Source organism: Vanellus vanellus, assembly GCF_965231255.1.
Source record: "Vanellus vanellus genome assembly, chromosome: 2".
NCBI classification, from domain to species: Eukaryota; Metazoa; Chordata; class Aves; order Charadriiformes; family Charadriidae; genus Vanellus; species Vanellus vanellus.
Window position 1 is genome coordinate 7,415,315 of NC_138906.1, and position 11,303 is coordinate 7,426,617.

The following is an 11,303-nucleotide window of genomic DNA, read 5'->3' on the forward strand; positions in this document are numbered from 1 at the left end:
GGGGGTCGGGGGGGTGAAAAGCCAAAAATAAACAAAAATAATCATAACAACAATAAAGAAATGAAGCAGATGGCAGCGGTGGGGTCATCCCCCCAGTTTGCGGGCTCGCTGGGTTGCTCTGCTGTTTTGGAGGGGGTTTGGCTGCAAGTAATTTGCACGGCCCATTCAATTCTGCATTTGGAGAAGCGACCGTAAAGCCCGAGCGGGAGGTAAACACGCAGAAATGCACTTACCTGCACAGAAAGTTCCACAAAGCAAGGCGAAAGTCAGCCACGAAGCAATCATATTCCTTTACTTTTTTTTTTTTTCTCTCTTTTTTTTTTTTTTTCTTCGCGTGCCCCTCTATCCCCGAGGGAAGCAAAAATAAAAATAAAAAGCTCGAGAGAGTGAAAGGAGGGGGGAGAAGCGAGGCTCTGCCCTCTCTCTCAACGAGAAAAAAGAAGAAAAAAATCCTGGGGGGGAGGGGGGGGGGGGGGGGAGAAAAAGAAAAAAAAAAAAAAAAAGAAAAGAAAAAAAAAAAAAAAAAGAAGAAAATCGGATTTAATTCCTTCGCAGTTGCAAAATGTATCCAAGTGGAGAGGAACAGCCCCAGACGGTTCGACCTGCTCCTGCCCGGCCCCGGCGTTTGCTCCGAGCTTTCCAAGAGTTTCTTTCCCTGGGCTTTTGTGCTGGGAGCGCGGCGTGCACCACACACCGACTCCCCCCCACCCCCCCTTCCCTCCTCCTCCTCCTCCTCCTCCTCCTCCTCCTTCTCCTCCTCCCAACCCAGCCCCTCCGGCTCCCCCAGCAGCAGGGGCGAGCGCACACGCCCGCCTGCGCGCACACCCCCCCCTTCCTTTCCCCTCCCCGCGCAATACACGCGCAACCCCGCGCAAAGCGTGCAACACACACACACACACACACACACACACACACACTCTCACACCCCCCCTGCACGGCACAGGCGCTCCCGGCGGCAGCGAAACTTTGCAAGGTTACCGACCCCGCATCCAGGGCGGCTGCGGAGGGGAAGGCAAGAGCCCGCGGAGGAGGCGCGGAGCGGGCGCGGAGCAGCGGCGGCGGGGGGCTGGCGGCATCGCGGGCTGCGCGGGGCGCGGAGCGGGGGGGCGGCGGGAGCGGAGGCTGGGGCGGGAGTTGCCATGTACAGGGGAAGGGAAGAGGGGGGGGAAGAAAAAAAAACAAACAAACAAAAAGGCGGAAAAAAAAAACGGGGGGGAAGGGGAGGTTTGGGTTGTTTTTGTTTTTTTTTTGGTTGGATTTTTTTTTTTTAATAATTAAAAAAAAAAAAAACCTGAACCGAGTCCAAAATGGCTTCTAAAAAAAGGGAGAAGCCGAAGCGGAGCCAGCGGGGGAAACCCGGATGTTTGATACAAAGAGGCTGACGGGGGGCGGAGCGGCGCGGGGGCTCCGCGGGCGCTGAGTGGGGAGCGGCGCTGCCCGTCACGGCCGCGCCCCGCGCACCGCACCGCACCGCACCGCACCGCACCGCACCGCACCGCGCGGGGGGGGGGAGGGGGGGGAGAGGAGGAGGATGGAGGATGGAGAGGCGCAGGATGAAGCCACCGCGGCCTTTCGGGGAAAGGGGGTGGCCGTCGGGGAGCCCCCTGCGCCCGCCGCCTTCCCGGGGGGGGGGGGGGGGGGGGGGGGAGAGCAGTGCGTGTGTGTGTCCCCCCCCGGGGGTTGGGGGGGGAGGGCAGGAATGAAGCGGGTCCCTGCAAGAAAAAAACAATCCGCCTCATCCAGGGCGGTGGAATGCGTTTTCCCTACTCGTGCCCCGCCTGCCCCGGTGCCCCCTGCACCCAAAAAAAGTCCCTTGTCCCCAAGATGTTGTAGGAGCGATGACTCCAGGATGGTGTCCGGGGAGGAAGGGGCACCTCAGCAGCATCAATGTTTTGGGGTTGTTTTAGGGTTAATAAGGTTTTCTTTATTGCCAGGGTTACAGGAATTGAACTCTCTCCGCAATTTATTTTAATGATAACTAAATAACACGGCATTAGGGAGCACCAAAGGAATCTTACGGGGAAGGAAGAGGAAAGGAAGATGCTGAAGTTGGGTCATTCCCAAGACTTTGGGTCTGCAGGGTCCACGGACTCATCGGGAGAAAGGGCCGCGGCGCGGACGCTGCGTGCCGGCAGAGCTCCTGCGCACGGTCCTGAATCCTCTAATTTGTCCGATGGGGAGGAAGGCTGAAAAGATTTCTAAAACCGTTCGCCTTTTTCCTCTGGAGAGAGATAAGAGTAAATATGAATCATTCGTTTAAAAGTTGGAGAAGTGTTTAGTTCCAAGAAGAAATATGTATATTTTTTTTTACAGTAAGAAGCTCGCGGTAAACTTCAGGAGGTTTTTATAAGCGCTTGTAACCTCTTTGAAGCTGGAGACTTTTTTTATATATATATATGTATAGCAATTGCATAACGAAGTCTTAACGGTGAATGGGATTCCTGGGTGGAGTCGCAATAAACTGATTAATGGTACCATTCACGGTATCATACCTCATTCATATGTTTACTATAAGTACAGAGGAATACACGGGCAGGAATATAACGGTTGCGACTTTAAAAATGTTACTCTTGGGGGAAAGTTACAGCTAATGCATGCACCAACAGGCAACGCGATTGGTAAAGCCGCCAAAAAAAATTGCTCAAGAAAATAATTTTTGGAACGAAAAGCAGCCTGCGAAGAGGTAGTGCTGGGCAGGTCTGTGGCACGGAAAAAGCGAGGTGGGTCGTGTCACCCAGCTAGTCAAACCACGGATGGAAAATAAGGAGACGTGTCTGTCAAAGGGATGGATCAGGGATGATCCCCCTTTATTCAGAAAGAGGCACTCACAGGTGGGGTTTGGGTTCTTTAATCTGGAGGCAGCTTGTGGGACGAATCACTGAGAATCATAGAATCATGGAATGGTTTAGGTTGGAAGGGACCTTAAAGATCATCGAGTTCCAACCCCCCTGCCAGGGGCAGGCACAGCGCCCACCAGCCCAGGTTGCTCAAAGCCCCGTCCAACCTGACCTTGAAGGCCACGCAGGGTGTGACAGGGAACGCAAAACAGTGGTCGAAGAAGTAAATGTCCCGCCTGGGGGCTGCAGCAGCTCGGGGTCATTCAGAACCTCAAGAGAAGAGACAAATAATGGGTCAGTATTTCCTATAAGGAAAGCAAATAACGGGTCATTCGAAAGCAAATAACAAGTCAATATTTCCACGTATTTCATTTGAGGGATAAGTTCTTAAACAGCTACCAAGTTGAAGTACGGAGAAACGTGTGGGACGATAAAATATGACCCAGTGTTTCTCTCTACCGGCATCCCCGTCATTAGCTAAACCGAGACATTGAGTCCATACCAAGAAAGTACCAGCCCTCGGGAGCGGGCGGCGTGGCTAACGGAGCGGGCGGCGTGGCTAACGGCGCGATCGCTCCGGCTGCGTCCCTGCCCCGGCTCAAACGCCCCCTTGGCCAGCGCTGCTCCTGTTTTTAATCGCTGCGCTATGAAAAGCCCCGTTTCGCGGTACCTGAGTTTGCGCTTTACAGGCAGGGACCTGGCAGCGCGTTTGTCACGCGGCCGTCGTCGCTTTTGAGGAAACGGGCCCGGATGGGCTCTTGGGATGTTGTCCTAAAGCCACCCAATAGGACGGGCGGAGCGGGGCCTTCTGCGCGTGGGCAGCGCGCCGCGGCGCGGGCGATGCTGCAGAGAGCGAACCGATGGAGAACCGGACCCCCGCCCCCGGGGGGGGGGGGGGAATTTTTGCCATTTTTGCCCAGGGGATAACCGATACCCTGAATATTCATTTATTAAATTGCAGCCCGTCTTGCTTACATTGTTTCACAGGGAGATGTTTACCCCTCCTGGAAAGCTAAAATGTTTTCCCTGCTTGCAACATAAAAGCCCGGGAGTGAGTATTGTCACTGCAGATAATGTTACAGCCTCGGTAAGGTGACACTTAAAAACTCCGTCAGCCTCCAAGAATTTTGGAAATCACCATGAACGAAGGCAGCAAGTGTTACGAGCCGGCAGCGCTCGCAACAAGTGCCCTCACAAGCGGTGTTTTCAAGAGCCTTTTTCTGTTTCCAGTTATCATTAGAGCCGCACAGCTCAGCCCGTTTTTAAATAATTATACTCAGCAGTTAAGAAACCCTCCCGCGCTAAAATAAATTTTAGCTGGGATGGTTTTATGCTTCGCAGCCTCGTATGACACTCAATCTTTCTCGTGTGACTGTTGTAACAAGTCAAATTCATGTATTTTGATACCCCGCACGTGATAAAGATACTTGGATCACTTAAGCCTGTACAAAACTGCAGTGCTCGCATGTCATTTATCTTAAAATCCTATTGTAGCTCTCGTGAAATGTAATTTCTTCAGTGAATGGAAATTTATACTGACAGAGGTGTTATAAAACCTGGGAAATACTGGGGGAGGGGGACCCAACGTTTCCTTTATTGCTTCAAGTATTCACTAACGGGGATTCATTTTTCAGCGCGGTGTTGGTTCGTTGCAGGTTACAGCGCTCCGGTGCGGTTAAAGGGGACCCGTTTCCAGTCTCCTTACGCGAAACTTGCGTTAACTTGCAACAGGTGAGAAATGTGTGCTGTGGCCCCGAGACCGCAAACTGGTTCCCAGGCTCCGGTTCCCGTATCGGTTCCTAAAGCTGCCTGTAGGAAATCGCTCAGCCTAAAGAACCTCCTGGGATCCCAGCCTCTACCTTCCCGCTTCCGAACGCATGGGTAAGGAAAAACAATTTGTATTCATAACCCTGAGTAAATAAATTGTCGCTTTAGTTACACATTTTATTGTAATTAAGTGCTTCCCAGTAATAACCATCCCACACTATGAAGCGGTTTCTTAATATAACAGTAAGCGGAGTTGTCGGTTGTGAGCGGAATTAGGCAGCTTTTAAAAGCACAGAGCAATTAATACAGCAGGGCGGTATTGCGCGGTTCTCAACATGGTGGTTTTGCTAAAGAACTTTATCCTTATTCTGAAGAAATCCCGCTGCTGTGTGGTCGCTGTCTCACCTGCAGAATTTCCCGGTGGGATTTATACCCAGTATTAGCCTGACTCCGCTCCCGGTGGCTTTCCCTGCCTCCAAAGGGGAGGGAGCTGAGGCGGATTTAAACCTTCCCCGGCTTTCTAAGGACTCGCTGCTGTCACCTCTCCATAATGCGGCTACAATTAACTTTGCTGGAATTTCTATATTTGAAGCAGCTTTAAATTAGAGCCTGAACTTCCAGACATGGATGCGGATGCTCTTTGCCGCTGTCTGTACGCCCCTTCGGGTTTTGCGCTAAAAAAGCCCACCCCGCCTTGACAAATTTGCCCTTTGCGGTCTGGCTTCAGTGTGGCCGGTAAAAATAGCGGGTGATACGGCAGACAGAATGGGCCCTAAACCGTACGAAGGAATTTTTTGGGGTAGCTTTTCTTAGCTCCAGACTAAAGAACGAAGCATCAGATGTTGACAGATAGCGGGGAATATACCCAGCAAAGGCGTCTATTCCCGAGATGCCCATAAACCGGCAGTTTTGCCGTCCTCCAGAATTTGAACTCTTCCCTTGGTTTTTTTTTGGTTGTTATTTTGATTAAAGTGTAAATACCAGCAACTGGCACGTGTCGCCCGGTCTCAGAGCCGCATGCCAAAGCTTTGTTCAGGTTGGATCTTTAGCGTCGCTTTACTCGTCCGTGAATTTCGTTAGGACTTCTGGGGCATAGCTTATTATTTTTACCGCTGTAACTGGCAGAGTTGTCGTATAATTGTTTCCCTTTAAATCCCCGAGAACTTCTCAGGCCTATTGAGCGGCGAACTTAATTGCGAGAAGGCTCCGGAGGACGGTCGGCGCTGGATGGCAGCTGTACCGTTAGCATGTTACCCCCCCTCTCCCCCAAAAAAGGGACATCCAGGCTCTAATCCATACCCCCAAGTCATGCCAGCTCGCCGGGAACCAAAGCACACCCACGCTGGAGTTGGAGACTTCTGTGCTCCGACAAGGAGGATTACGGACATCATATGATTAATTCTGCAATGACGGTATATGCTTAATTGGTAAAGGACTGCGTTTTTCTATCTTTTTTTAACCCAGGACATGGCGTCAAAGGTCTGCCTAATGCTTGAGGTTCCTTTCAGGTATTTTCTTCATCGAGATTCACTGTATTTAAGGTTACTGTGGCCACCGGCTTTGTCTTGTGCCCTTGAGCACTATTCTGCTTCGTAGTGATGAGAAACCAGCGTTCACATCCCCCTGAAACATCGAACTGTGCTGCTCTCAGCTCGCAGAGGGATTTCCCTGAACCTCAGGTACGAAAGCTCCGGCTGTTGCAAAAAGGAGTCAGGAAAAGCAGAGTACGTGGGCTGTGGTACCGGGATGTAGACATTCATTTTAACGTCCCGCTTCCAAGCTCTCTGCCTCAGTGTCTCTGTAAAACACAAATACAGTCATTTCACTATCGGCGGTGCTGAGCTCCTGAAAAAAATAAGTATCTCTCTAACTTCCAAGAGTGCGTGTTGCAGCGGGTTGAAGTCAATGCATCTTAAATTTGGTGGAAGGAAGATGTTTCTGGTACTTAACCATTCAAAGAGATTACCAAGTGCCACGGCAGCAAAATCCCTTCTGCTCGAAATGTTTAAGACTGCCTGGATGCCTGTCAGGAAAATGTGCTCCCAAATTGGTGGTAGCAACACCAGAATCGCTTCTTGGTGACAACCCTGGTGACTGTGACAGCCTCCAGTAATGGAAATCTATGAATCTCTTGCTCTGTGCCAGTAAAGCACTCAGTCCTCCTTCCATTAAAAGCTGAAGGTAAATAAATACAGGTCCCGTCATCAGGTCATTTTGTGTGCATAGTTCAACAAGGGCAAGTGTAGGGTCCTGCACCTGGGCAGGAATAACCCCATACACCAGTACAGGTTAGGGGTTGACCTGCTGGAAAGCAGCTCTGCAGAGAGTGATCTGGGAGTCCTGGTGGACAAGTTGACCATGAAGCAGCAATGTGCTCTTGTAGCCAAGAGGGCCAGTGGTATACTGGAGTGTATTAAAAAGAGCTTGGTCAGCAGGTCAAGGGGGGTCATCCTCTCCCTCTACTTTGGTGAGGCCACATCTGGAGTACTGTGTCCAGTTCTGGGCTTTCCAGTTCAAGAAAGACGGGGAACTGGTGGACAGAATCCAGTGGAGGGCTACCTAGATGATCAAGAGAATGGAGCATCTCTGATGAGGAAAGGCTGAGAGACATGGGTCTGTTCAGCCTGGAGAAGAGAAGACTGAGAGGGGCTCTCATCATTGCTTATCAATATCTAAAGGGTGGGTGTCTAGAGGATGGGGCCAGACTCTTTCCAGTGGTGCCCAGCGACAGGACAAGAGGCGACGGGCACAAACTGGAACACAGGAAGTTCCATCACAACATGAGAAAAAACTTCTTTCCTTTGAGGGTGGCAGAGCACTGGCACAGGCTGCCCAGAGAGGTTGTGGAGTCTCCTTCTCTGGAGATATTCCAAACCCGCCTGGATGCGTTCCTGTCCAGCCTGCTGTAGGTGACCCTGCTTTGGAGGGGGGGGTGGACTAGATGAGCTCCGAAGGTCCCTTCCAACCCGTACCATTCTGTGATTCTGTGTTATCAACAAAGCCTCTACGCGAGATGGACAAGCAGAAGGGCAAAAAGAAAATGTTCTCAGCCTGAGGGTACGGCTGGGCAGGAGGAACGCTGCGAGCTTGGGGCTCGGGAGCTGCTGAGTCGCCCCGGTCATCCTGCTTTGCTTTGTGCAACAGCCGGCGTTGCCGGCACCGGCTGGGGGCAGCAGGCAAAGGACAAGGTGTTAAGCCTCCTCTGTGCCTGGGGCGTGTTTGGACCAGATTGGGGCAGCCTTAAGTGCTGCGCTCTTTCGGGTGGCTGCCAGCAGATCCCATGGGGTTTTGCAACACCGAAAAAAAGCCTGGGAATACAACAGCCCTTGATTCTGCAGAGTGAGAACAGCATGTGCCATCGCTGCCCTTAGACTGTTCCCTAACCCTATCTGTTTAAGTTACCATCCTCTAAAAGAAGATTAAATATTAGGAAGAAGTTTTTCACTCTGAGTGTGGTGAGGCACTGGCCCAGGTTGCCCAGAGAAGTTGTGGAGGCCCCATCCCTGGAGGTGTTCAAGGCCAGGTTGGATGGGGCTTTGAGCAACCTGGTCTGGTGGGAGGTGTCCCTGCCTATGGCAGAGGGTTGGAACTCGATGGTCTTTAAGGTCCTTTCCAACCTAAACCATTCTATGATTCTACAGTAGGTATTTACCCACATTGTCTTCAGCTGTTGATGTTTTACCTGCAAATGCAATGCAGGTGTTTTAAAGTGCCTACGGTGGCTACAGCAGCGTAGAGCCAAGGCCTGTCATCTCTCCAGCTCCCTCTCCTTCCTCCCTCCCCAGGTGTTTGGTTGGCAGAAGAACATCTTTCAAATTCCAATTTTTTATTTAAAAAGCTAGAGCCGGGGGTTTTAAACCGGTTGCAGTTGAGCTTTGACAATGGGAAGGTTCATGCAGAGGTGCCGTGTCTCTCTTTGAAATGCCTTTTCCGAAGAAGAGCAGCTGTGTCCCTCCTGCAGCCGGCTGGACCACGCTGGAGGCTTTGCTTTCACTGCTCTTACCTGTGGCCTTGTGCCTCCTGACACACTCGCGGCATGCATGGAAGGCCCAATAAAATACCTCCTGGTGTGTTTGGTGTATTTTTAGAGTTTGTCCCAGATTATTGGCCTTTGTCCCAGATTTCAGTGGTTAGGGTATAAGAATACCCGGTGGGGCTGAGTGCTTCCTGCATTGCGCTCAGGAAGGCTTTAATCAGGAAAAATACCCTCTCAAAGCAGGCAAATAATTAAGTTTTTGTGGCAAATACCCTACTGCCATTAGCGGAGGTGATAAACACCCAAGACCACAGTATAAATAGAGCAAGGCACATGCACTGAGCTTTAAAGTGCAACATTATTGTGTTACATGGTATTGAGTAATGAATTGGGCATCACGAGCAAGGTGGTTTGTCTTTTGTCTTTAATGGGACCAGAGTTTGTTTTTACACTGTAAAGTGTCTGTCTCTGCTGCTCACCCTGGGGAAATTGCCTGGAGGAAACTTATCCCACACACTGGCAGCTGGCGATGTGCAAGTGGGGAGCTAATGTTGGAAGGGATCTTCAGGTGTTGTTCAGTGCATCCTCCTCCCTTTGGCAGTTTATTCGACCTGTATCATAGAATCATAGAATAGTTTGGGTCGGAAGGGACCTTTAAGGCCATCTAGTCCAACCCTCTGCAATGAGCAGGGACATCTTCAACTAGATCAGGTTGCTCAGAGCCCTGTCCAACCTGAGCTTGAATGTTTCCAGGGATGGGACATCTACCACCTCTCTGGGCAACCTGGGCCGGTGTTTCGCCACCCTCATTATAAAGAAAAATCTTACTAATATCTAGGCTCAATCTGCCCTCTTTTACTTTAAAACCATTACCCCTTGTCCTATCGCTACAGGCCCTTGGGCCTCACGACATTCACCATAGCCACCACAGTTGGTGTAGTCCTAGTCTCCCCGTGCCACCATCTCTGGTGCATACTCCTCAACTCTGGGGGACTTCTCTCTTTTCATCCCTCCCAGTTACACTGCAGGTCTTCGGGCTGCTGAAGGGCTCCCTTTTGGGCTTGTCCAAGCAATTTCTGGGCTTCATGGGCTTGGTCTTACCTCTTTGCCCTTCTGCTTCTCGCCCAGCTGTCCTAATGCCCTTTCTCAGACTATTTGCTCAGCTTCGTAGCATACGACGTACCACATGTCATAAAAAGTGCAAAATATAAAAACCATTCTGTTAAGAATCCAACCAGTGGTCTATCAATTTTGTAGAGAGACAGGAGTGACACATAACCGATACAGATGCAGGTAAAGTCCTGCTGCGCTCAGTCATGCCTGTGAGAAGAACCTGCTTTCCTTCCCAGAGCTCCCCGGCGTTCACGTTCTTAGACATTTGGGCATATTATCAGTGACAAATGTATTCACAAGCGAGAGCAGCCAGCCCTGCAGGCTGTGATGCCGGGGCGTTGTGGGTTCCTGGCATGGGCAGTGCCTTTCCACACGTCTCAGAAGAAATATTTTTGGAGCCAACCTCACGTTTTTATCTATTTGTAGGTGTCTTTGTGTCCACTAAATCAGGATTAGGTCCTCTGGCAGGAAGACCGCGCTTCATGTCTTGACTTTCCACCCAACCCTCTCTTGCTCCCGAAGGCCACTGCTCTTGTCCTTTATTTTTGCCACCAAATGCCGCTCGTTTGTGTTGAGAAGCAGGAACTGGCAGCAGGGAAATTATCAATACTCCAGCAAGTACCCGATCTGTTTCCCGTTTTTCATGGCCTATCCATGCTGTGGGATAGTGCACAGACCCTTCATTATTCACTGGCCATAGTTTAAATGGTTGCAAGTGGCTACTAGCACCAGATTTGAAAAGAATTCAATAATAATGGAGGAGAAGAAAGATTTTAAAAAGAAACAAGGATGGCGTGGGGCAGGGATGAGAAAGGTGAAGGACATATGGCTGAGGCACTGGTTGGGGGTATTCCCATAGCCTGGGTTCCAGCCCAAGCTTCTGCAGGATCTCTGATAGGCTTTGCTTTACTTATCTCTTAAGTCCTGATCAGAATGGGAACACCGGGCTTTATCCACAGAAGTAATTAAAATGTTGCACTCCCTGGCAGGGGAGTTAAAATCAATTTCTCAAATACAAGATGAGGAGCAATTGGCCAGGCTGCTGCCATGCGGAAAAAAGATCCGGGGCTGTGATGCTTGGGAGGAGCGCGGCAGAAATCCAGCGCTGCAAAAATCCGGCAGTCCTCCTGGGCTGCCTGTTCAGAGGGGCACACTGCAGAAGGCATGGGACAACCTTTCCATTCAGCACGGCGCCGGTGGGGTCTTGGCTCAAGAACGATTTCCACGCCTCGGGAAAGATACGGCTCAGCTGGGAAAAGCCCAAAGAGGTGCAAAAAGAGTGATTGGAGGTGTAGAAAACCTGCCTTTGAGGAAAGGCTGAGAGAGAGAGAAGCGTGTGGTCTGAAGAGGGGACCAAGCTGAGGCGAAACAAGTTGCCAAAAACGTGCGAGGCTGATGCAAAGAGGAGTGGCACAATGTGTCCTCGTACCTTCTGCAAGTAGGGCAAGTAACGGGCTTCAGCTCCAGCAGGAAAGATGTAGGTAAAAGATGGGGAAAAAATTCCCGGTGCTGTGGATAGTTCAGCACAGGGACGTTCCCACAGGCTGTTGTGGAATTGTCACTGCAGGAAGGTGTTAGACAAAGATCTTGCAGTGATGGTTGAGGTATTG

The 11,303-nt window shown here is 50.7% G+C and overlaps 1 protein-coding gene across 1 annotated transcript in view; it reads right to left on the reverse strand.

Annotated features, from left to right (window-relative positions):
- ACVR2B (activin A receptor type 2B) overlaps nucleotides 1-344 on the reverse strand; it is a 101,844-nt gene extending 101,500 nt beyond the window's left edge. Inside the window, exon 1 of the mRNA XM_082479036.1 lies at nucleotides 234-344. Coding sequence (XP_082335162.1) covers nucleotides 234-285 — 52 coding nt within the window. The 5' untranslated portion in view covers nucleotides 286-344. The remainder of the gene's footprint in view (nucleotides 1-233) is intronic.
- Nucleotides 345-11,303: the final 10,959 nt, after the last annotated feature.